We start from the raw sequence: 25729 nt of genomic DNA, 5'->3' as shown, positions 1-25729 counted from the left end.
ATCAATCAGAATAGTGTAGAGGCCTGTTATGACCCCACCAAAGTCCTTCCAAGTGTGGAAATAATGAGTAATGGGGGACCTAGGTGGATCAATCCTTTCTTTCCCCAAAATAGCAGACACAGCATGGGACAGATGGGTGTTTTAAGGGAGCCAGTAGAGAGTAGGTTATCAATATAGTAAATGCCATGCATTCTCCATGAAGACCAATTTATTTCCTCTCCTCCAATGGTAAAGGCTGCACTGTGCCACAGGGACACTTTGGAGTGCACTCGGTCTGAGACTTTTAATATATTGTGGGGCTGCCGCCAGGCACATTTTGAAGCATGGATGATGGGGTTAGGGAGGGGGTCTTGAAGTGAAATATATACCGAGATCTCCAGAGGTATGCTAAATATGGCGCTCTAGTAAGACTCAAATGGGTGTTGTTCTACATATGGGCAGCAGAATCATCGAATAAGCCAACTATTGCGCCAACCAGTAACATTTGAAGTGTGACAGGCGCGGATCGCCCATCGCAACGTTGGCAAACAGCTTAGCACCCTTCAACCATGGTTTGTCCAATTCCAAGGTGAACTGTGAAATGGTTTGTGTGATGCCCAAAAAGGAGGATAGGGGCATGTAAAGGGATGGCATTTCCAATACTTATTAACTTTAGGGATGACATTTATCTAGATGATCTGGACCTTATCCCACAAGGATAGGTTTAGAGTCAACCATCTTCGAAAATCACATTTCATGTTGTCTATAATTAGTTGAGCATTGTCATAGATTGTATCCTGCAGACTCAGGCTTATATAAATCCCCAGGTAGTTCAGACGATCAGGTAGCCATTTGAAGGGCAAAGCAGCCACAGAGGCACTCACAGTGGAAGGTCTTAAGGATAGAACCTCACATTTGGACCTACATATCTTAAATCAAGAAATACTGAGAGAAGGAATCCAATTGAGTCATCAAGCGGATAAGGGGGTGAGAAAGGGTAAAAATGATGTCATCCGCATAACAGAAGGGCTTGACCTCCCCTACCATTGTCATGATACCCATAATATTGTTGTTTTATTGTTTGGTTGCAGCCAGGGGCTCCAGTACCAAAAGATACAGTAGCTGAGAAAAAGGGCACCCCTGCCTCGAAACACGGTGTATAGGGAAATATGGGGAGGAGAAGCCCTTTCAAACAACTGAAGCAGTTAGGTCATAGTACATGCCTTTGGTAAGGGTGAGAAAATCCCAGCCGATACCCATACTCTCCATTGTCTGAAAATGGTAACCCACATCCACACAGTCAAAGGCCTTCTCAGCATCCAGGGAGAGAAGGACCTTCTCATCCCTAGACCCCTGTACTTGACAGAGTATATGAGGGAGAGTGCACATGGGATCTGTGGAAGAATGGCAGGGCACAAAGCCCATCTGGGAGGGATACACTAGGGCCGTGATAACCTTATTCAAGCGTGTTGGCAGGATCTTGGTCAAAATTTTAATATCAACATTGATTTGTGGTACTGGTCTGTATCTGGAGCATTCAAGGGTGTCCTTTCCTGGTTTTGGGATCACTGAGATCCAGGGGGAAATGGCCTAGATCCAGAATCTCTTTGTATACCGAGACAAGGATTGGGATGTTCTGAGAGTTTGTGGCTTTATAAAATTCTTCAGAGAAGCCATCTTTCCCTGGGCCCTTACCAGCTGGCAAGGCATCAATCACTGCGGTGGCTTCATCTGCTGTGATCTCCTCCTCCAATTCCGCTGATTGGGCAGGAGTCAGTTGAGGAAGAATGAGTTTTTGAAAAAAGGATTTTTTACATTTAGGACAGAAAAACTTCAGCTATGTGTAAGCTTCCAAAAAAAGGTCTTTAACTCAGCCAGTAAATCTGCTGGAACAGTCACGGGGTGTCCATCGATTAAGTTGGGTCCACTGTGGTAGGTGTTTGGAAATTTTAGTCTTACACCCCTCATATCTCACTAAAACACATCCCAGAGGATGGGGGACATCTTCCTTTTTTGCATTAGAGCATATTAGCTCTTGCTAAGCTACTGGGAGGTTCACAACACATGGCTATCTGCTTCTCTTGTATGACAATATATCGAGGTGAATAACATCGACCTACAATTATATGGCTGGCATCCAGTACATCACTTACAACAACATCGACTAGGTAAGCACGTTTACATTATCTACCTAATTCTATTAACAGTATCTGATATACTTACCTTGCGATGTAGTGGCTTGGTCGATGTGGTGCATGTGATCATTTGACGTGAATTAATGCATACGACATAGCGGTGCTATCACCTTCTATGGCAGAGCCGGCCCGGCCAACATTCCGCACCGATATGGGTGCCAAGATATCCCTTTCTGGGGCACTGTTAAGTGAGGGCTTAGCAACTGCAGCAGATGCAGTGCCTCAACCCCTTGTCACGCGAGAGTCGCGGACGGAGGCCCGCGCGCACATTGACGTACACACAAATAACCAAGGATGCCGGAGACTGCGGAGCTCCGGGGCCGTGTGATCAACAGCGCTCCCCTCACCCGGAACGCGTCCATCGGTACGGTGCGATCACAGGCCACGCGTGAAGGGCAACCCACGCGTGCCACACCTGCCGGAAGGGACGCCATTACCACAGAGGGTGGACAGCATGGGAAAGTATTTATAGCTGCACGGTAATTAGTGTGGGCAGAGGGGGAACGCGCGGAAATTATACTGTACAGAGCTCAGCAGCGGGGACAGGGGAGGCAAGTGGAATGGAGAGGGGTGCGGGCGGGGTGAGTGGGAGCCGGAAAGACCCGGGGAGGGGGGCAGCCAGAGGGAGCCGGAGACAGCATGCAGAGAATAAGAGGGGGTGGGTGTTTTTAGGGAGATGGAGAGGAGGGCGGGAAAGCGGAGAGCTGAGAAAGCACAGAGAAAGATGCGGTGGTGCCGTGTGAAAAGGACGGATTTATTTACAAGGGGAAGGGATTTCAGCGAGTCGGTGATAGCAGGGAGAAGGCGGGGAGGACGCCGGATAAGGGGAGAGGAGTGAAAGAGGGTAAGCTGGCGAAGGAGGCAGAGGGGTGGAAGAGAGTAGGGAGCAAATGAAAAGGGAGCCTTCAGAGCGGTGGGTGATGGTGAAGTGAAAGGGGATTTAATTATCAAAGTAACTAGGGTGTATGGAGCGGGCAAGGTAAAAAAAAAAACAGTGAACAAGGAAAACGAAAAATTGAAAAAATAAGACTAGCCTAGGAGATGTAGAGGGCGAGGAGGAAACGAGGCAGAGTTAGAAGACAGCGGAAAAATAAAGCGGAGAGAAACGGAAGTGAAGCCGGCAAAGACCGGGATGCAAAGGAAAATCATGAAAAAGGAAGGGGAAAAAGTGAAAGACATGAAGATAGAGAACGAGGGTAGTTGACAGAATAAAGAGGATAAATAGCAGAGAAATATAAGACACTTAGCACACCGTGTAAATACTGCACCAGGGGTACATGCATTTAACAGATGCAGTACATACCTCATACGCCCCAAGCCCACTCGTTATCAGGGCCAAATAATACTGAACCAGGCAGCCGACATATGCCTATATTTTCGGTAACACAACTATGCTTATGTACCTTAAAGCACTACTTATTGGCTGCCAGTGGATGTCAGGATAGAGTTTAGGATTCTCATGCTTCACTTATAGACTGGCAGATTCAGGGCATTTGCAAGGAATGGCGAATACCCCTTATGCCCACCTCGCTGCCCCCCCCCCCCCCCCCCCCCCCCAGGTTATGAAAAACACACAGGGTTTTCACAGGGTGAGCCACAGCTCCCTCTGGCAGAGGAAACCACTGATCTGGCAACCTGCCCGCCACTGGGATGTTAGATCTCACTGGTGGTTTGCCAACCTCCTGTTTAGTGGGAGTAAGGAGGTGGGCAGGCAACACTGTTTTGCCCTGCAAGCAGTGCCTGAAATGGAAAAATAGAATCTGAGAAGTGCGAGTACTTTCCAATGAAAAGTATTACGTTTGTCGTGAGAAATGCAGGTACTCTCCCTCTCAAAATAAAAAAGTGCCGGTACTCAGTACCGGACAGTACCGGCCCTTTTAAAGCACTGCCTGCTAGGGTACACCTATGCGAGAAATAGTAGTCCTGGCTCAGGAAAACAAACGCAGAGGGTTTTTATTTAACTAAAACAAACTTCTGATTTCGGAGTTTGCTGAAACAGAGGCGTTTGCAGAATGGCCAAAAACATGGTCCCTACAGGAATACTGCTCAGCCTACAATACATCTCCCAAGTACAATAAGGGCAATGAAGCCCCTGCCAGGCAAGTGGTCCTCTGCAAGGGTGTGGAGGCCAAGACCACCTCAAATTTGGTAGAATGTAGGGTGTATATGAGGTTCTTAGTCCCACCCGCAAAGCATATTATAACAAAGAACCCAGCTACTTAAAATGTAGTTCCCTGACACATCTCTGCCACTAACCTCTGATTGCCTAACTTCTAACTTGCACCTCACCCTTCAGTCTCCTTCACATGATTAAAACATAGTGGTAGATCACTAAGTGTCCAGGGTGCCTGTAGGAGGCTGGGCTGGTGTGTGATGGACACCTATGTAGTTGGCACCTTATACCAGGTCCAGGCAACCCTTAATAGTGAGTACTACATTGTGTAGGAAGCCAGGGCTCTCTAGTGATAGCTGTGGTGAGCAGCCAAGACTTATCTGGGAGGAGTGTGAAGCACTTGCAATACAACAGTAGTCACTCAGTAACTTAGCACACATGAAAGGATCCACACAGGTACTTTATTATAGTAACATCAGTGGCGGCCAGCAGCTTTAGGAGGGAGGGGGGCTGGCGTGAAGCATACACACACACACATACACACTCATTCTTTCACACACAGACACGCACGCACATCCATTAACAACACTCATAACATTCAAACATGCACGCACGCTCCAAACACTGATTTTAAAAGCTCACACACACTCATTCTTTCACGCACACACACACGCATGCACGCACATCCATTAACAACACTCATACCATTCAAACATGCACGCACGCCCCAAACATTCATTTTAAAACATCATACACACACACTCATTCTTTCACACACGCACGCACATCCATTAACACTCATAACATTCAAACATGCACGCACCAAACATTCATTTTAAAAGATCACACACACTCATTCTTTCACACACACACGCACGCACGCACATTAACAACACTCATAACATTCAAACATGCACGCACCCACCAAACATTCATTTTAAAACATCACACACAAACACACACACACACTTACCTTCAGCCTCGAGGTCCCAGGAGGGTTGGGACTGCTGCCTTCCCTCATTGGCTGACTTTATGTCAGCCGATGAGGGAAGGCAGCAGTCCCAGCCTCGTCACAGAATGGGATGGGGTCAGTGAGACTGCTGACCCCACCCCACTCTGTGACGAAGTGTCACTGATTGACACTCGCCCTGGGCCCTTCAGGGCTTAAACCTGAAGCGCCCAGGTCGAAATCAATGGGTGACGCTTTCATCGTCACCCAGGGGAGGGCCTCGAGGCACCTTTGCTGAGCTGAGGAGGTCACGCCCATAGGAGCTGTGACTTCCTCAGCCCAGCAAAGTTCAGCTCAGGCAGCCAGGAGTCTGCGCAAATCGCGCATGTCTCACTTCTGCCTGTCTGAGCTGAAAATGAAGAGTGTCTGTCAGGCTGACCTTTGTTCAGCCTGACAGACACTCTTCATGAGGGGCATAAGGTGGGGAGGTGCCTCCTCCGCCCTAAAGGACGGGCAGCGCCTGAGTAACATTGAACTAGAATACTATAGGCAATCCCCCCTCTCTGGAGGTAAGTATACACAAAATATACACAGGTAAGTACTAGGAATTAGCATAAAAACATTAGAAATAGCAAGAAACAGCAAGGGCCCTATAGGGGGACCAAACCATATACTAAAGTAGTGGAATGCGAGAATGGGTCCCCCACCAGAGGTTATGGAGTTGTTAGCCAAGGGCTGGGATAGTATGGAACCCTAAAAGGTGAGTATCTAGAAGACCCCTAGCAACCAGGAGAACAGAGGTAATTTACCTGGTTGTCCCATGGACCAACATGGGGACTTAGAATTGAAACAATGCAAGAACAGGACTAGACCAGTGGAAACCAACTGTGGATTCCGGATGAAGAGGACCTGAAAAAGAAGGGGACAGAGTCCAGTCCACGCAGGAGTGTCCAGGCGGGGCAAGAGACAATGCCCACCCTTCTGTAGGTGAAGATCCGGGATGACGGTGATGGGTGAAGGCAAGTTGCAGAGTCCAGGAGCTGCGGAGAAGTCCCTGAAGTCCTGAACTATGAGTTGTCCCTCCTCAGTCGCCTGAATGCAGACTGGTCAGTGGTCAGGAGGACCACCAACAAGCACAAGCAAATGCAAGTTGGAGCTGAGGAGGTTTTGCAGGGCTAGAGAGGTCCAGCAAGGTCCTGGGGTCTGACCCTAGGAAGACAGAAGAGCCAGCAGAAGCAGTCGGAGCCCACAAGAGCTCCCCACTAGCTGCAGGCACAATAAGTCGCAGTGAGGCCTAGGCAGCACACCTGAAGAGCAGTCCCACTTTGCTGGAGCAGCAGAGAGGAGACTGTCCTTGCAGAGGTAGAGTGCAAGGGGCAGGGGCTACTTGGAGCCTGAAGATCCCTTTGAGCAGGAGTCAACAAGCCTCAGTCACGGTGACAGGGATTCCGTCCTGGAGGAAGAGGCAAGGGCTTACCATCTCCCAAGTTGGACAGAAGGCAAAGAGGACCGCCTCAGAACCACCACCTCTGTTGGAGAATCTTCGCAGATCCATAGGACAGCAGATCTCAGCAGCTGGACGTCGTTGCCCTAGGTGCCTCCGGATGCAGGGGAGTGACTCCTTCACCCCAAGGAAGATTCCTTCTTGCTTCTTTGGTGCAGCTGAAGTCCTGCTGACCCCAGAGGATGCACAGTCATGAAAATGTTGCAAAGTGCTGACAGGAGCTGCAGAAACCATGTTACAAGGCAAGGTCATCTCAGTGTTTCAGTCTTGTTCAGGTCCTGTGAAGTTCAGCAGAAGTTCCAGTAGCCAGGACCAGAAGAGGAAATTTCAGAGGAGTCCTGGTGGAGGTTGCACTACGAATACGGGGACCCATCCACAAGAGAGTCCCTAAATAGCCCCAAAAGAGGCTTGGTCACTTTGCAAGATGACCACCTATCAGAGAGGGTCACTGGCATCACCTGCCTAACCTGACCACTTAGATGCTCCGAAGGGCCTCTGCCCATCTTGGTTTCCAGATGGCAGAATCAAGTGGCCACCTGGAGGAGCTCTGGGCACCATTCCTGGGGTGGTGATGGACAGGGGAGTTGTCACTCCCTTTTCCTTTGTGTGGTTTCACGCTAGAGCATGGACTGGGGGTCCCTGCCGTAGTGCAAACTGGATTATGCAAAGAGGACACCAAATGTGCACTTCAAAGCAAGCTTGTGGCGGTGGGGAGGCTACCCCTCCCCAGCCCTGTAACTCATATTTCCAAGGGAGAGGAGGTTACACCCCTCTCCCATAGGAAATTCTTTGTTCTGCCTTCCCCTGCTTGAGCTGGTCAAGCAGCAGGCGGGCAGAATCCTGTCTGATGGGCTGCAGCAGCATGGGAAGACTGGTAGGAACACTAGTGGGGGTGTTCTAAGGAGCCACCAGAGTGCATGGAATCGTGCCACCAATACTGGCATCAGTACTGGGGTATGATTACAACATGTTTGATACCAAACGTGCCTAGGGTCAGAGTTACCATTATGTAGCTGGACCTTAGTGACCTAATGCCAGTACATAACTATTAATGGCTTCCCTGCACTTACGAAGTCCAGGGAACTGGTACTGGAGTTCATAGGGGCACCTCTGCTCTTGCAGGGGTGTCCACACATACAGGGACCTGCACCCTGCCCTTAGGGCTGGAAGGGCCTTGCATACGGGTGACCTACAGTGACCTGGTGTAGTGACCAGTGGTGAAAGGGTGCATACCCCTTTTCACGCAGGCTGAAAATGGCAGGCCTGCAGACACAGCTTGAATGGGCTCCCATGGGTGGCACAACACATGCTGCAGCTCATGGGGGACCCCGGGTGTACTAATGCTCTACCATACACTAGGGACTTACAGGGGTACACTAGTATGCCAACTGTGCAGTGTAAAGGGAACCAAGGCACCCAAATTGAGAGAAGAGAGCACAATCTCTGCGGTCCTGGTTAGCAGGATCCCAGTGAAAACAGTCTAACCACACTGGTAACAGGCATAAAGTGGGGGTAACCATGCCAAAAAGATTGACTTTGCTACAGTGCCAAAACCTCAAATCCTTTGAATTCCACCCAGACAGCAGAACCCAATGACATCCATTTCAGAGAATTCTTGAAAACTCAACTCTTTGAGACAGCATTCTGCTAAAGACCTGGCACCAGCTAGGATAGTGGTTTTAATTTAGGCTCAATGTGTGCTATATTTCATGCCTCTGTAGGAGTTCTTAGTTTTCTATTCAATGCTTTAAAGTAATTGTCTGATGACATTTGGTGCTGCATAATAAACCCAAAAAAGTAACTAAATAAATGAAGAGAACAGACTGAAGAGAAAGAAATACAAAAAATGAAGGGAGAACATGGGTAAAACAGCTATATTGAAAAACTGCATCTCTACATCGAAGGATCTTCATTGATAATCATACACGTGGTATTGATTCCTTGCTGTCTGCATGGACCCACGGCACTTTACCATAGATGCATTGGTCATTGGATATATCACAGGGTGGCAATGTTCATGTGTCAACAGGATGAGTAGCACCCTGTAAGCAGTCTGTCAGAGACTAGATTTGTTTCTGGGAGTGAAAAACAGGTTTACCCATGTAGCATTTTAAAAACCACACTGCAGCATTTTAGTTGCAAAAGTGAAGTGTGAAAGAAAAAAGAATCCTGATAGACGTCTATTGTAAAAAAGAGTAAAAAGAGGTGGTTCCTCTACCCATGATGCACTGTACTAGCAGTTTGCCTCACACAGTCAGTTATTTTTTTTTTATCAGTCACGGTTTTCCCCATTAGGGCTCTAGGACTGCTTCCCTCTGCTTTATTATACAAAAATGAAAATCTTCTATTCACTCTTGGTATAAAAAGAAAATGCCGTCTAGCAGTAACTTAAGACAGCTCTGCTACAGAGAATGTCTGATGCAGGAAAGCGACTGCACCAACCATCAGACATTATCCAGGGCTGGTGAAGCCCCAGCCCTGGCCTCAGACCCCTGGCATGCCTCAGTACTTTCCAATCTCTGAGTCTTGAAGCGGTGGCGTTGCAGGCTTAAGCCCTGTAGTGCCCATGGCTACAGGTCGAGTTGGGAAAGGGTGGGGTGAATGAGCAGAGACCGAAAGCTCAAATCTGTGACTGTGCAGGTTTCAGTTTCATGTGTCTGAAGTTGAAAAAGTTTAATTTCAAAACTGAAAGTAGCAGCAGCAAACAGGACTTGCACAAACAACAAGGTAAATAAAAATGCTTTTCAATGCTGTATATGTATGTGTGAGAGCATGTGCCCTGAGAGAGTGTGTGTATCTGTGAGCATGTATATGTGTGTATGAGTGAGTAAAAGTGAGTGTCAGTGAAAAAGTGAGTCAAAGTGAGGACAGTGAGTGATAAGAAGAGTGAGTACACGTAGGAATGAATGAGGGAGAGTGATGGAATGTAACTAAATATTACTGTGTGTGAGACTGTGTGTGAGACTGAGTTAGTCAAGTCTGAGTGAATCTTAGTGTGTCAGAGAATGAGTCAGTGTGAGAGTGAGTGAGACTGATTGAGTCAGACTGGGTGAGAATGATTGTGTCTGAGGGAGTTTGAGTCAGAATGAGTGTGAATAAGTATGTCTGAGTGAGTCAGTAAATCAGAATGAGTATGACTGAGTGAATCAGTGAAAATAAGCAAGATTGAGTGAAAATGATTGAGGCTGACTGGGAATGAGTAAGACTGAGTCACAGTGAGACTGAGAGATTCAAAATGGGTAAGACTGAGTGGGACTGAGTGTGAATGAGTGAGACCAATCGTGTATAAGTGAGTTACAATGAGATTGAATCATAATGAGTAGGACTGAGTGAATCAGAGAGGACGAGTGAGTTAAGGGGAGACTAATGGAAACTAGGTGAGAATGAGTGAGACTGAGTGGGAATGAGTGAGTCACAGTGAGACAGAGGTAAACTGGGTGCGTCTCAGTGAAATAGAATGAGTGAGACTGAGTGGGACTGAGTGAGAACAAGTGGGACTGATTGAGTACGAGTGAGTCAAAGTGACTCAGTGAATTGGAACAAATGGGACTGAGTGAATCAGGAAGAATGAGTGAGTCATGGGGAGACTCAGTGCACAAGGTGAGAATGAGTGAGACTGGGTGGGAATGAGTGAGTCAGAGTGAGACTGAGTGAGACTAAGTAAGACTAAGTGAGTCAGAGGGAGACCGTGTCAATCAAAATGACTTAGAATGAGTGGAGTTGAGTGAGAGCAACTGAGAATGAGGGAGACTGAGTGGGTCAGAGTGAGAATGAGTGAGGCTGCATGAGTCAGTGGAACTGAGTTAGAGTAAGTAAAAGTGACAGCAAGTGCCAATGAGAATAAATAACTAAGACCGAGTGATAGGAAGTGAGAGAATAAGACTTCATGCAATTGATTGTGAATGAACCACCCTACCAGGACTTCCAGTTGAATCTGTGTAGCTCACTAGAATTCAAGCCAAGGAATATACCCTACCACTTTTAATGGTCACTAGCCGCTACTGTTTTGTGCATTAAAAAATAAATAAAATCAAACTTTCCAATGACAAAGCCAGAGAGGTGGGTCAATCATTTATGACTTCAGTGAAGATTTCTACAATGCACAATCAGGACTGCAACCTTTTCTCCTGCATTGTCATTGATAGTCATAACACATAAATAGACTATCAAAATTATAAGACAAAATCAGATCAGTGGCTGTTGGGCAGGTGAAAAATTATATATATATATATATATATATATATATATATATATATATATATATATATATATATATATATATACATATATATATATATTGCCTAATGGCGGTTGCCACTAGGTAGATATAGTTGGGACCTAGTTTCTACAGTAAAAGCATTTTTTGTTTTGCTACTAACTTTGGTGCCACTTGACGAACCTTCCCAAACTTTTCCAAAAAACTTTCACGCTCACATCAGCTGCTGTCTGGAAAGTTTCAGGGTGATCGATCTGGGAGGGCCGAGAAAAAGGGGGGCCCCAAAGCACATTTTCCCCATTATTTTTTCCATAGGGATTTTGAACAGCTATAGCACCAAAACGACTGGACAGAATTACACCAAATTTGGCAGAAAGGTAACTCTTGGTCCAGAAAGATCCCTTTTTAGGTCGAGCATAGTAGCACGTAAGCGCTGCTTTTCCAACATGTTGTTGTCTATTTGGGCTTTTAACCCCTTCTGTGCCGCGGACGTAGTGGTTACGTCCTGCGGCACAGTGCTGCTGTGCCGAGGACGTAACCACTACGTCCTCGGCACACAGCCCAGAGGGAGCGCTCTCGCTCCCTCTGTGGGGTTCCCCCCCACCCCCCCAAGTCAGGGATGGAAGGGGAAGCCCTTCCCCTCCCACCCCCGACCCCCCCCAACCCCCCCTGTGACGTCAGCGCGCGAGCGCGCGCTGATTAGTCACAGGGTCTCCCCCATCGCGCTGGAAGCAGAGCTTCCAGCGCGATTGAAAAAGAAATGCTTTTGCATTTCTTTTTCAATCCCATGGGGGAGGCCCCGAGAGGCTTCAAAGGGAAGGAAATGTATTTCCTTCCCTTTGAAGTCTCTCACAGGTTTCAAAAGCTGGATTGCTTGCAATCCGGCTTTTGAAACCCCACTAGACACCAGGGATTTTTTTTTTTTTCTTGAAATTGGCAAAAGGGAGCGACCCCTTGGGCAAGGGTCGCTCCCAGGGGGGCATTTTTTTAGGAAGGCCTTTTCTGCCCCCCCTGGGGGCAGATTGGCCTATTATTAGGCCGATCTGCCCCCAGGGGGGGCAGAAACCTCTAGGCACCAGGGACCATTTTTATTTTTTTTGTTTTTTTGTGATGAATTCTTTTTTTTTAGGTGGGGAGCGATCCCTTAGGCAAGGGTCGCTCCCCTACTGGGCAATATATATTTAGGCCATTTCTGCCCCCCTTGGGGGCAGATTGGCCTATTTTGATAAGGCCAATCTGCCCCCAAGGGGGGCAGAAACCATTAGACACCAGGGAGTTTGTTTTTGCGCGCAAATGTCACGCAACAAAGCGACCCCTTTGGCAAGGGTCGCTCCCAGGGGGGGCAATTTTTTGGGAAGGCCTTTTCTGCCCCCCCCTGGGGGCAGATCGGCCTATTATTAGGCCGATCTGCCCCCAGGGGGGGAAGAAACCTCTAGGCGCCAGGGCAATTTTTTTTTTTTGTGTTTTTGTTTTTTGTTCTTTTTTTTTTTTTAGAGATGGGGAGCGACCCATCAGGCAAGGGTCGCTCCCCTGGGGGGCAAATTGTATTTAGACCATTTCTGCCCCCCTGGGGGCAGATTGGCCGATTTTAGGTCAATCTGCCCCCAAGGGGGCAGAAACCACTAGGCACCGGGGATTTGTTTTTTGGCGCCAATGTCACGCAGGGGGAGCGACCCCGTAGGCAAGGGTCGCTCCCGGGGGGGTGGTGGGGGTGGGGGGGCAAATTTATTTTAGGCCATTTCTGCCCCCCCGGGGGGGGGGGGGCAGAAACCTCTAGGCGCCAGGGGAATTTTTCTTTTTTTTCTTTTTTTTTTTCTTTGTCTTTTTTTTTTAGAGATGGGGAGCGACCCATCAGGCAAAAGTCGCTCCCCTGGGGGACAAATTGTATTTAGGCCATTTCTGCCCCCCTTGGGGGCAGATTGGCTGAGTTTAGGTCAACCTGCCCCCAAGGGGGCAGAAACCACTAGGCACCGGGGATTTGTTTTTTGGTGCCAATGTCACGCAGGGGGAGCAACCCCGTAGGCAAGGGTCGCTCCCGGCGGGGGAGGGTGGGGGTTGGGGGGGCAAATTTATTTTAGGGCATTTCTGCCCCCCCCCCCCCCCTGGCTGAGCTACAGGCCAAACACCACAGGTAGGCACCTTGCAAAAAACACCTCTGTTTTCTGTGAAAAAATATGTTGTGTCCACGTTGTGTTTTGGGCCATTTCCTTTTGTGGGCGCTAGGCCTACCCACAGAAGTGATGTACCATTTTTATCGAGAGACTTAGGGGAACGCTGGGTGGCAGGAAATTTGTGGCTCCTCTCAGATTCCAGAACTTTCTGTCACCGAAATGAGAGGAAAAAGTGTTTTTTGGGCCAAATTTTGATGTTTGCAAAGGATTCTGGGTAACATAACCTGGTCAGAGCCCCGCAAGTCACCCCATCTTGGATTCCCCTGGGTTTCTAGTTTTCAAAAATGCACTGGTTTGCTAGGTTTCCTCAGGTGTCGGCTGAGCTACAGGCCAAAATCCACAGGTAGGCACTGCTTTTTATAAAAAAATGTGATGTGTCCACGTTGTGTTTTGGGCCCTTTCCTTTCGTGGGCGCTAGTCCTACCCACACAAGTGAGGTATCATTTTTATCGGGAGACTTGGGGGAACGCTGGGTAGAAGGAAATTTGTGGCTCCTCTCAGATTCCAGAACTTTCTGCCACAGAAATGTGAGTAACATGTGTATTTTTAGCCAAATTTTGAGGTTTGCAAAGGATTCTGGGTAACAGAACCTGGTCCGAGCCCCGCAAGTCACCCCTCCTTGGATTCCCCTAGGTCTCTAGTTTTCAGAAATGCACAGGTTTGGTAGGTTTCCCTAGGTGCCGGCTGAGCTAGAGGCCAAAATCTACAGGTAGTCACTTTGCTAAAAACAGCTCTGTTTTCTGTGATATGTCCACGTTGTGTTTTGGGGCATATCCTGTCGCGGGCGCTAGGCCTACCCACACAAGTGAGGTATCATTTTTATCGGGAGACTTGGGGGAACGCTGGGTAGAAGGAAATTTGTGGCTCCTCTCAGATTCCAGAACTTTCTGCCACAGAAATGTGAGTAACATGTGTATTTTTACCCAAATTTTGAGGTTTGCAAAGGATTCTGGGTAACAGAACCTGGTCCGAGCCCCGCAAGTCACCCCTCCTTGGATTCCCCTAGGTCTCTAGTTTTCAGAAATGCACAGGTTTGGTAGGTTTCCCTAGGTGCCGGCTGAGCTAGAGGCCAAAATCTACAGGTAGGCACTTTGCAAAAAACACCTCTGTTTTTTTCCAAAATTTAGGATGTGTCCACGTTGCGCTTTGGGGTGTTTCCTGTCGCCGACGCTAGGCCTACCCACGCAAGTGAGGTATCATTTTTATCGGGAGACTTGGGGGAACGCTGGGTGGAAGGAAATTTGTAGCTCCTCTCAGATTCCAGAACTTTCTGCCACAGAAATGTGAGGGACATGTGTTTTTTTAGCCAAATTTTGAGGTTTGCAAAGGATTCTGGGTAACAGAACCTGGTCCGAGCCACACAAGTCACCCTCCTTGGATTCCCCTAGGTCTCTAGTTTTCAGAAATGTACAGGTTTGGTAGGTTTCCCTAGGTGGCGGCTGAGCTAGAGGCCAAAATCTACAGGTAGTCACTTTGCTAAAAACAGCTCTGTTTTCTGTGATATGTCCACGTTGTGTTTTGGGGCATATCCTGTCGCGGGCGCTAGGCCTACCCACACAAGTGAGGTATCATTTTTATCGGGAGACGTGGGGGAACGCTGGGTGGAAGGAAATTTGTGGCTCCTCTCAGATTCCAGAACTTTCTGCCACAGAAATGTGAGGAACATGTGTTTTTTTAGCCAAATTTTGAGGTTTGCAAAGGATTCTGGGTAACAGAACCTGGTCCGAGCCCCGCAAGTCACCCCTCCTTGGATTCCCCTAGGTCTCTAGTTTTCAGAAATGCACAGGTTTGGTAGGTTTCCCTAGGTGGCGGCTGAGCTAGAGGCCAAAATCTACAGGTAGTCACTTTGCTAAAAACAGCTCTGTTTTCTGTGATATGTCCACGTTGTGTTTTGGGGCATATCCTGTCGCGGGCGCTAGGCCTACCCACACAAGTGAGGTATCATTTTTATCGGGAGACGTGGGGGAACGCTGGGTGGAAGGAAATATGTGGCTCCTCTCAGATTCCAGAACTTTCTGCCACAGAAATGTGAGGAACATGTGTTTTTATAGCCAAATTTTGAGATTTGCAAAGGATTCTGGGTAACAGAACCTGGTCCGAGCCCCGCAAGTCACCCCTCCTTGGATTCCCCTAGGTCTCTAGTTTTCAGAAATGCACAGGTTTGGTAGGTTTCCCTAGGTGGCGGCTGAGCTAGAGGCCAAAATCTACAGGTAGTCACTTTGCTAAAAACAGCTCTGTTTTCTGTGATATGTCCACGTTGTGTTTTGGGGCATATCCTGTCGCGGGCGCTAGGCCTACCCACACAAGTGAGGTATCATTTTTATCGGGAGACATGGGGGAACGCTGGGTGGAAGGAAATTTGTGGCTCCTCTCAGATTCCAGAACTTTCTGCCACAGAAATGTGAGGAACATGTGTTTTTTTAGCCAAATTTTGAGGTTTGCAAAGGATTCTGGGTAACAGAACCTGGTCCGAGCCCCGCAAGTCACCCCTCCTTGGATTCCCCTAGGTCTCTAGTTTTCAGAAATGCACAGGTTTGGTAGGTTTCCCTAGGTGGCGGCTGAGCTAGAGGCCAAAATCTACAGGTAGTCACTTTGCTAAAAACAGCTCTGTTTTCTGTGATATGTCCACGTTGTGTTTTGGGGCATATCCTGTCGCGGGCGCTAGGCCTACCCACACAAGTGAGGTATCATTTTTATCGGGAGACGTGGGGGAACGCTGGGTGGAAGGAAATTTGTGGCTCCTCTCAGATTGCAGAACTTTCTGCCACAGAAATGTGAGGAACATGTGTTTTTTTAGCCAAATTTTGAGGTTTGCAAAGGATTCTGGGTAACAGAACCTGGTCCGAGCCCCGCAAGTCACCCCTCCTTGGATTCCCCTAGGTCTCTAGTTTTCAGAAATGCACAGGTTTGGTAGGTTTCCCTAGGTGGCGGCTGAGCTAGAGGCCAAAATCTACAGGTAGTCACTTTGCTAAAAACAGCTCTGTTTTCTGTGATATGTCCACGTTGTGTTTTGGGGCATATCCTGTTGCGGGCGCTAGGCCTACCCACACAAGTGAGGTATCATTTTTATCGGGAGACGTGGGGGAACGCTGGGTGGAAGAAAATTTGTGGCTCCTCTCAGATTCCAGAACTTTCTGCCACAGAAATGTGAGGAACATGTGTTTTTTTAGCCAAATTTTGAGATTTGCAAAGGATTCTGGGTAACAGAACCTGGTCCGAGCCCCGCAAGTCACCCCTCCTTGGATTCCCCTAGGTCTCTAGTTTTCAGAAATGCACAGGTTTGGTAGGTTTCCCTAGGTGGCGGCTGAGCTAGAGGCCAAAATCTACAGGTAGTCACTTTGCTAAAAACAGCTCTGTTTTCTGTGATATGTCCACGTTGTGTTTTGGGGCATATCCTGTCGCGGGCGCTAGGCCTACCCACACAAGTGAGGTATCATTTTTATCGGGAGACATGGGGGAACGCTGGGTGGAAGGAAATTTGTGGCTCCTCTCAGATTCCAGAACTTTCTGCCACAGAAATGTGAGGAACATGTGTTTTTTTAGCCAAATTTTGAGGTTTGCAAAGGATTCTGGGTAACAGAACCTGGTCCGAGCCCCGCAAGTCACCCCTCCTTGGATTCCCCTAGGTCTCTAGTTTTCAGAAATGCACAGGTTTGGTAGGTTTCCCTAGGTGGCGGCTGAGCTAGAGGCCAAAATCTACAGGTAGTCACTTTGCTAAAAACAGCTCTGTTTTCTGTGATATGTCCACGTTGTGTTTTGGGGCATATCCTGTCGCGGGCGCTAGGCCTACCCACACAAGTGAGGTATCATTTTTATCGGAAGACGTGGGGGAACGCTGGGTGGAAGGAAATTTGTGGCTCCTCTCAGATTCCAGAACTTTCTGCCACAGAAATGTGAGGAACATGTGTTTTTTTAGCGAAATTTTGAGGTTTGCAAAGGATTCTGGGTAACAGAACCTGGTCCGAGCCCCGCAAGTCACCCCTCCTTGGATTCCCCTAGGTCTCTAGTTTTCAGAAATGCACAGGTTTGGTAGGTTTCCCTAGGTGGCGGCTGAGCTAGAGGCCAAAATCTACAGGTAGTCACTTTGCTAAAAACAGCTCTGTTTTCTGTGATATGTCCACGTTGTGTTTTGGGGCATATCCTGTCGCGGGCGCTAGGCCTACCCACACAAGTGAGGTATCATTTTTATCGGGAGACGTGGGGGAACGCTGGGTGGAAGGAAATTTGTGGCTCCTCTCAGATTCCAGAACTTTCTGCCACAGAAATGTGAGGAACATGTGTTTTTTTAGCGAAATTTTGAGGTTTGCAAAGGATTCTGGGTAACAGAACCTGGTCCGAGCCCCGCAAGTCACCCCTCCTTGGATTCCCCTAGGTCTCTAGTTTTCAGAAATGCACAGGTTTGGTAGGTTTCCCTAGGTGGCGGCTGAGCTAGAGGCCAAAATCTACAGGTAGTCACTTTGCTAAAAACAGCTCTGTTTTCTGTGATATGTCCACGTTGTGTTTTGGGGTATATCCTGTCGCGGGCGCTAGGCCTACCCACACAAGTGAGGTATAATTTTTATCGGGAGACGTGGGGGAACGCTGGGTGGAAGGAAATTTGTGGCTCCTCTCAGATTCCAGAACTTTCTGCCACAGAAATGTGAGGAACATGTGTTTTTTTAGCCAAATTTTGAGGTTTGCAAAGGATTCTGGGTAACAGAACCTGGTCCGAGCCACACAAGTCACCCCTCCTTGGATTCCCCTAGGTCTCTAGTTTTCAGAAATGCACAGGTTTGGTAGGTTTCCCTAGGTGGCGGCTGAGCTAGAGGCCAAAATCTACAGGTAGTCACTTTGCTAAAAACAGCTCTGTTTTCTGTGATGTGTCCATGTTGTGTTTTGGGGCATATCCTGTCGCGGGTGCTAGGCCTACCCACACAAGTGAGGTACCATTTTTATCGGGAGACTTGGGGGAACATAGATTAGCAAAACAAGTACTATTGCCCCTTGTCTTTCTCTACATTTTTTCCTTCCAAATATAGGAGTGTGTGTAAAAAAGACATCTATTTGAGAAATTCCCTGTAATTCACGTGCTACTATGGTCACCCCGGAATTCAGAGATGTGCAAATAACCACTGCTCCTCAACACCTTATCTTGTGCCCTTTTTGGAAATGCAAAGGTTTTCTTGATAGCAATTTTTTACTCCTTTTATTTCAGCAAATGAATTGCTGTATACCCGGTATAGAATGAAAACGCACTGCAGGGTGCAGCTCATTTATTGGCTCTGGGTTCCTCGGGTTCTTGATGAACCTACAAGCCCTATATATCCCCGCAACCAGAGGAGTCCAGCAGACGTAACGGTATATTGCTTTCGATAATCTGACATTGCAGGGAAAAGTTACAGAGTAAAACGTAGAGAAAAATTGATGGTTTTTTCACCTCAATTTCAATATTTTTCTTTTTCAGCTGTTATTTTCTGTAGGAAACCCTTGTAGGATCTACACAAATGACCCCTTGCTGAATTCAGAATTTTGTCTACTTTTCAGAAATGTTTAGGTTTCTGGGATCCAGCATTGGTTTCATGACCATTCCTGTCACTGACTGGAAGGAGGCTGAAAGCACAAAAAATTGCACAAATGGGGTATGCCCCAGTAAAATGCCAAAATTGTGTTGAAAAATTGGGTTTTCTGATTCAAGTCTGCCTGTTCCTGAAAGCTGGGAAGCTGCTGAGTTTAGCACCGCAAACCCTTTGTTGATGCCATTTTCAGGGGAAAAACCACAAGCCTTCTTCTGCAGCCACTTTTTCCAATTTTTTTGAAAAAAACGAAATTTTCACTGTATTTTGGCCAATTTCTTGGCCTCCTTCAAGGGAACCCACAAAGTCTGGGTACCTCTAGAATCCCTAGGATGTTGGAAAAAAAGGACGCAAATTTGGCTTGGTTAGCTTATGTGGACAAAAAGTTATGAGGGCCTAAGCGCGAACTGCCCCAAATAGGCAAAAAAAGGCCCGGCACAGGAGGGGGAAAAGGCCTGGCAGCGAAGGGGTTAACTACGCCCATCACTATTGCTCGTTCATGGGCTTGCCCTTCAAATATCCTTTGTTTTCATTGGTAAATGCTTTTCGTTTGTCCTTCTTGGGGCGCTTTAGTTACCGCCTTGGACATCAACCCTGTTACATGGCTAATTGCACTCTTGTAGATACGTTTGACGGCAAGCAAATTTATTTTTCCTTTTGTGTGTCTCCTTCAGGCTTATGGCGTGGCGCTTTGAATCGTCTCACTTATGTGAAACTGTATTACTTTTCATTTTCAATTTATCTGGCAAGAAAAGTCCGGTTAGGAGTTTACAGCGCTAACTAAAGCAAATGTGAGACCCATTGCATTGCAAATGCTTGTTGTTATTTGGTGTAAATCCGTTGAGTAGTTTTTGAGAAATTTAAGAAAATCAAAATGTTTATATATAGAGACATGGAGGATTCACGACCCCTCCCGATCTCATGCTGAGATCTGATTGGCTGACAACCCTTTAACAAGGAAGTGTTGTCCTCCATGTTGGGACTCGGCTTGAGCCAAGTCCCAGACAAAAATGTGAAAAATAAAAAAATAAAAGGGCAAGGGTAGAGACACCATGAATCCTTAGCTCTAGTGCTGGGGTCTCAAAGGCCCCCCCCTCTCCCGGGCTAAAAAGCATTTTTTTTAATTTACGGCAGGAGTCATGGTGGATCCAGAGATCTGCTGTAAATAAAAAATAAAAAAAGTGCAGGCTCCTGCGCTTTGTCTTTATTAAGCCCCTGGGTGGGCTAAGTCCTGGGGGCATTTTTATGATAATAAAGAAGGGGTGCCCGGCCCCTCCCGCTACCCCGGAATTCGCCACCTCCCTAGGGGGATGATCAGGATTAAAGTAGGGGGGCCCGAGGCCCAGCTGCTGCCCCGGGGACCACCACCTCCCTGGGGCTATATTCAAATTATGTGGGGGAGGCCCGTCAGCCTCCCCCACAGCCGCGGAGACCAACACCTCCCCGGGACTTCAAATAACATTAATGCGGTTGGCCACGCACTCCCCGCCCTCCGCATCCCCATGGACCACCACCTCCCTGGTGCTATAATAATTAAGTGAAGGGAACGTAGAATATAAATTTAGCCCTACAAATACGACTAGCTTCTGAAGGAAAGCAAATAACAAAGTGTGAAACAAGACCTCAAAAAAACTTGCAGCCTATTAAACATCCAAGTACTTCAAATAAATTAACAAAAGTCAAACTTGGTCCCCATTCAAAGACTGAACGACTTGAGAGCAAAAAGAGTCATAGCAAAAGGAAGAGTGTTGGCTTCAGAGAATAGAGTGTTATCCTCTCGGGCCAAGTGCAACACTCAAACCAACTACAAGAGACATAACATCACTCGTAGGTTGGAAGGTTGGCCTGAATTCAAGATTGCAGATGAGTCCACTCCAAGAGTGACTGGAGGATTAAAGATGATAGAAAGACCACATCAGTAAACATCATCTAACACTATTGCGTGCCGGGAGCCCTAGGAAATCTGCATACGGTGGCACACTCAAACATTGGGTGGATCGGGCACAGTGTTAACCTCAAAGTCACTGAGGCAATGTGTCCCTAGAGATAACATTCAAAACAGCATTTCAGTATCACAGTCAATAAGAAAGGACTGACTCAAAAACAGAGTTCGAGATTGGACGTTAGAAAAGCATGAAGCGTTATTACAAAATTTAAAAGGTACACTTCAGAAAACAACGAAAATGCAAATGCAGCAGTTAACGAATTATGTAACATAGAAGTCATTTGTCATGTGGGCCATCAAATACAATAAAATGATGGATGAACATCAGAGAAATACTAAGTCTCAAGTGTGCAGCAAAATCAGTAAGAAATTGGACAGCATCCCTACAGGTGCATGAAAGGTACAGAGCTCACCCCCAAATTCAAGGTTTTAAATACATTTTTCTTGCATAAAAATTACAGGAAGTGCAAAGTCAGCATGGTATGATCATTGCTCTGACAAATCACATTTAACACAACATCACACAACCCTGTCCTCGTCAAGCTAATGCACTAGGTGAATATTGATTCACCCCTTCTGACTGAATATCATTGGAGGTGTTAGAACAAACTCGTTACATAAACAACAGAAAACCATTGTGAATTAATGTAAAACAGTATGCAGGAAATAAAGACCTTGGCTATTTTAGCAAAAGGATTTCTTCTAGCAGGCTCTTCAAGATTGTGATTTAGAAATAAACAATTCACATCTTGGTGCATGTTGTGTCAGGTGAGAAATATAAACAGAGACTGAACATCATAATACGGCATCCATTTTAAATAAGATGGAGTCAAGGCCTAACTGAGGCCTAGTTAGCCTAAGCCAGCAAAAACACACTTTAACATATAGTAATGATTTTGTTTCAGTTGTCCTGTGTCAGTATGAATTAAGATGCAGAGCAACTAATATTAATGGACATTTTAGTTTAAATGTACACAAGCTCCCTCACTATCAACAGTAACAAAACAGTCCCTAAGTTGGTGTTGCGCTAGAAACAATCTGATGCTGGGAGTTCGTTTTAAAAAAAAAGAATCCAAAACAAACAACTATCACACATTCCCCTCTCGTCGTTGGGGTGCCCACCTGTATCACCTCACCATCCAAGATCAGTGAACAGAAAAGAAAAAACATGTAAACCTTTTGGAGCTGAGAACTATTCACTTTCATCTCAAAGCTTTCCTTCACTACAAGGTTGTACAACAATAAAGATTCAACCAGACAACAGACTCAGCATGTAACAGGGAGGCACCAGATGGAGAACACCCTCAATGGAAGTGGAAAAGATCTGACACTGGCCTTTAGCAAGGACCCCACCACACCACGACTCTTCTGATCTCCACTACAGTGCAGGCAGGCACAGACTCTCAGCCTGCCCTCTAGCCAATCCTGATGCTGCCTTCATGCTGCTGGCAGCATGAAAGCATTGTCAGGATTGGCCTGAGAGCCCTGGGTTGTGCTCCCAGACAGACTGGGAGCCTGTGTCTGTTCTCTCCAACCTGGCAACACAGTGCTGGGTTGGAGAGAGCTCAGTGTGCATGTGTGTTTGGCTGTCCTGAGATGGCCAGCCAAGCACTGAGGGGAGTGCACACCATTCCCCTCTATGGCTGCCATCCCCCCATAGCCCCATCTCTTTAAAAATAAAACAATAATAAACATTGTTTATTATCGTTTTATTTTTAAAGTTTTACTGCTGCTGCTAGCGGGGGTGACGCCCCTCCGCCATAGCGGAGGAGCTGCTGCTGTACACCATATATACACCTCTTCCAAACAGCACAAAACAGCAAATGTTAAAGCTTTGCATCCAAGCGATCAGAACAAGGGTCCAAAGACAATGCCCTTTTGAAGACTTGGTCACAAGATTTTCTGTATGCCTTCCCTCTGCTAACACTAATTCCTTCAGCAATCCGGAAATTGAGAAGATCTCCATGGAAGATAATCCTGATCTAAGTTCCCTGTAGGCTATGCGCCTGCGTGCGTAGCCCTCTTCCCCAGCGCCCAGGGTTTGCCTAGAAGCGTGGAAGCTTCCACAGGACAAGGGAATCACTGGCCTCGCTTGACCACCTGCTCGATTAAAATGCACGTCTTCTCAAGAGTGCCTTATTTCCCTTCTCCTTTAAGAGCTTGTTTTCTGAAGACTGTTTTTAGTCTTCTGTGAGTCAGGTTTCAAAACATGAACACTGACCTCTCCCTTGGTGTCACCCTGGGAACAAGTTGAAATGCCAACACAAGACTGGTGTTTTTGTACAGCGCACACACTCGAATTATAGATGTTAAGGCGTTCTTGAATGTGATGATGGAAAATGAAGGACATTAAAAACGTAAGTGCCTAGGATCACACAGCTTGGTCAAGGGAGGGAAGCTGGGTTGATCACAAGTTTCTCAGTTTCACATTACGCAATTCAGCCACTAGCTACCTATTGCTTCTCTCGTTTTTCTTCAGAGGTAATGTTTCATGTTCATTTTTTTGTAGTTTCCTGTGTTCAGTTACACATATGACATGTTAAATCAGGTTGACAAAGGAAAGTTTCTTGAAAATTAACAAAGTTATGGAAAGTGACTTTTTTTTTTTAACTCGTCGCCCCCTGGCTATGTGCACACACGCAACCTCAAGCCATACACTACATTGCTCGTGCTCTCGACCCATGACAGGGAAAGCAGCTGCACAGGGCAAAGATTAAGGAAAAGCGAGGTCCTTTTGTTGCAAAGCCCTGAAAAGAGCATGTGTCACAAGTAGCCGTTGTCGTGTAATTTGTAGTGGTTTGTGGTGTTATCTGAAGGCCACAAACACCAAAATGTTACAGGCACCCACCTCCATCCAATACCTGCTCTCTGGCTTTATATCTGCATACAACTACCACACAAACTATGCACATACCAGGCAGTACATAGGTACACGTACAGCCATACTACTTGTGCACTCATTACACATGTTGCCAGAATGCAGACCTAACACTGGCTGAGCACAGAGATGGCCCCATAGGTGTGCCCACACCCCAGAGGTGTAAACACAAGGCACCGATGTTGAGAGCGAAAGAGACAGCACCAGGAGTGACTGTAATTACACGTATTAGCAAAGTCTTTCACACTTCACATTTTAACCCACCCTTCAATCTAATATGCTGTAAAAATGTTTTACTGCTGCTAGGATTAACCTGTTAGTCAATTCCAGGTAAAAGACTAGCTTCCAACAGACTGCTACAGTGCCACTCATCCTATAGACAAAAGGACATTGGCACCCTATGCTATATTCGGTGAACAATGCTAGAGTGCTCCGGCTCCAAGGAGACAACACAGAATCATTCAAGCATGTATGTCTTCAATAAAGATTCCTACGATGCAGAACCAGGACTATAAGTAAGTAACCTTTCCTCATTACTCTTCAAATATAGTTAAGTTGCTTAAGGAAAAGCTAATAACTCCAACTCAGTTTGACTTTTGTGCATGAAATATTACCCAAGTGTTTACCCCACCTCCAAAATGTATGTTTTTAAGTTTTCAATTCAGAGTCCCATACAGATTCTTCTCACACATACAACAGAAAGCTCTCAACTTCTTGACACCAAACTTTACAGGAGGATTGTGTGTGATCCATCTTAAAATCATTTTGTGAATTGGTATAGAGCTATCCTCAGTTTGTATTACATCTTAATAATAATGGAGGAAATAATCCCACAAAAAATTAGAACCTAGATCACGAAACGCCACCAGGTGGAAGGCACAACACCCATATCCCCTACAGACAATGGACATAGCTCACACAGAGTCAGACAGAGGTTTGTAAGACCCAAACCCTGCCTGCAAAGCAGCCTCAAAGGAATTGGCCTTGACATAGCTGTTAAGTTATTTTGGAGGTTTTAAAGTCCTTCCCATGCAACGCCACTGCATGAAACTACTCCATTTTCAAGCCATATTACATAACCCCTACTAGGCCAGTGGCAGGTTGACTGTACAGTCCCTTTCGCTGCAACGGAGATAGGCTAATCAACCTACCATTAACACTTCGCAGAACACTGTGACTGACAGACACTTTGTGAGCACTGAGAAACTTGCTTCACACAGACACATCAGGAGAAGAATCTTTATTTGCTAATTCAAACCTTCACAGTGTACCAGTTCTATACATCTTTAAACCAGTCATCATCATATTCAGTGTGCAAATGTGAAATTCAAAATGTGACTATGCAGTGCAATGGGTACAATTAATGGTGCTAAAATCAATGTCCAGAATAAAAAGGTTTATAAATTAGTATTCAGCGCCTAATTAACACTTCGCGTCCTACAGACAAGCCTTCTAGACTAAACCAACCAAGCACATCAAGGATATATGGCTTAGCAGCTAGAGTTGTCTACTTTGGGATTGGGGGACCAGGTTCGAGTCCTGGCCTCGGCCAACATCCTGTGATTCTGGGCAAACCACTATAGCCCGCTGTGCCTACAATATGTGTAATGTGATCTGAGACCCAAAGAAATTTGCTCTTCTGTCCGTGGGCCAAGTTTGGGCAATGTAAAACTGCAAAAATAAATTAAATAACACTATTTAACATGTGTCACAATACACACAAAAAAATATATTGTCAACCTCAAAGAATTAAGGTAAAAGTTGCTACATGTATTGAGACTTCTTATTTAATTGTATTACCATTGTATACTTCATCTGTACAAGTTTCATATATGTGCAGAAACTAGTTCATCACTAGAGTTAAAATATTGGCCATATCTGTCTTTACACGTGTTCTATTCTTTGAAAACATGGTTTCAGGAGGTGTCTCCCTCCTTTCATTGGTCAACGGCTGGACAAAGGCAGAGAAAATTAATCAGATTTTAGATTCAAGATTTACATAAAATGCGATAATTAGAGGTTTGTTATTTTTCCACCTCAGTCTGGTGTTGCTAAAAATGAGCAGCCCAAAACCTATGAGCATTAAATCCAGTGTAATGGAGTTTCTCAAATCATATGAAAAAATGGTGGTGTCCCAGAGATTGAATAAGGGCTCCCTGCTTAACTAAACATCTTTTTGCCTTTAAGTGTGTTAAATTCTGACATAAAGAATATGTCGATTTTTCAA

At 46.4% G+C, this 25729-nt stretch overlaps 1 protein-coding gene across 5 annotated transcripts in view; it reads right to left on the bottom strand.

The window, feature by feature from the left end:
- Window positions 1–25729, bottom strand: part of PLXDC1 (plexin domain containing 1) — a 358840-nt gene that overhangs the window by 305334 nt on the left and 27777 nt on the right. Inside the window, exon 1 of one of the 5 annotated variants that reach the window (XM_069237473.1) lies at window positions 2203–2702. The exons of 3 other annotated variants lie outside the window; for them this stretch is intronic. In XM_069237473.1, coding sequence (XP_069093574.1) covers window positions 2203–2236 — 34 coding nt within the window. In that variant the 5' untranslated portion in view covers window positions 2237–2702. Of the gene's footprint in view, window positions 1–2202; window positions 2703–25729 lie in introns of those variants that run through there. One more of the 5 variants, XM_069237472.1, reaches the window with a different exon arrangement.

The sequence above is a fragment of the Pleurodeles waltl genome, chromosome 6 (genome assembly GCF_031143425.1).
Source record: "Pleurodeles waltl isolate 20211129_DDA chromosome 6, aPleWal1.hap1.20221129, whole genome shotgun sequence".
In the NCBI taxonomy this organism is placed as follows: domain Eukaryota; kingdom Metazoa; phylum Chordata; class Amphibia; order Caudata; family Salamandridae; genus Pleurodeles; species Pleurodeles waltl.
This window is presented reverse-complemented; position numbering and strand designations above follow the sequence as displayed.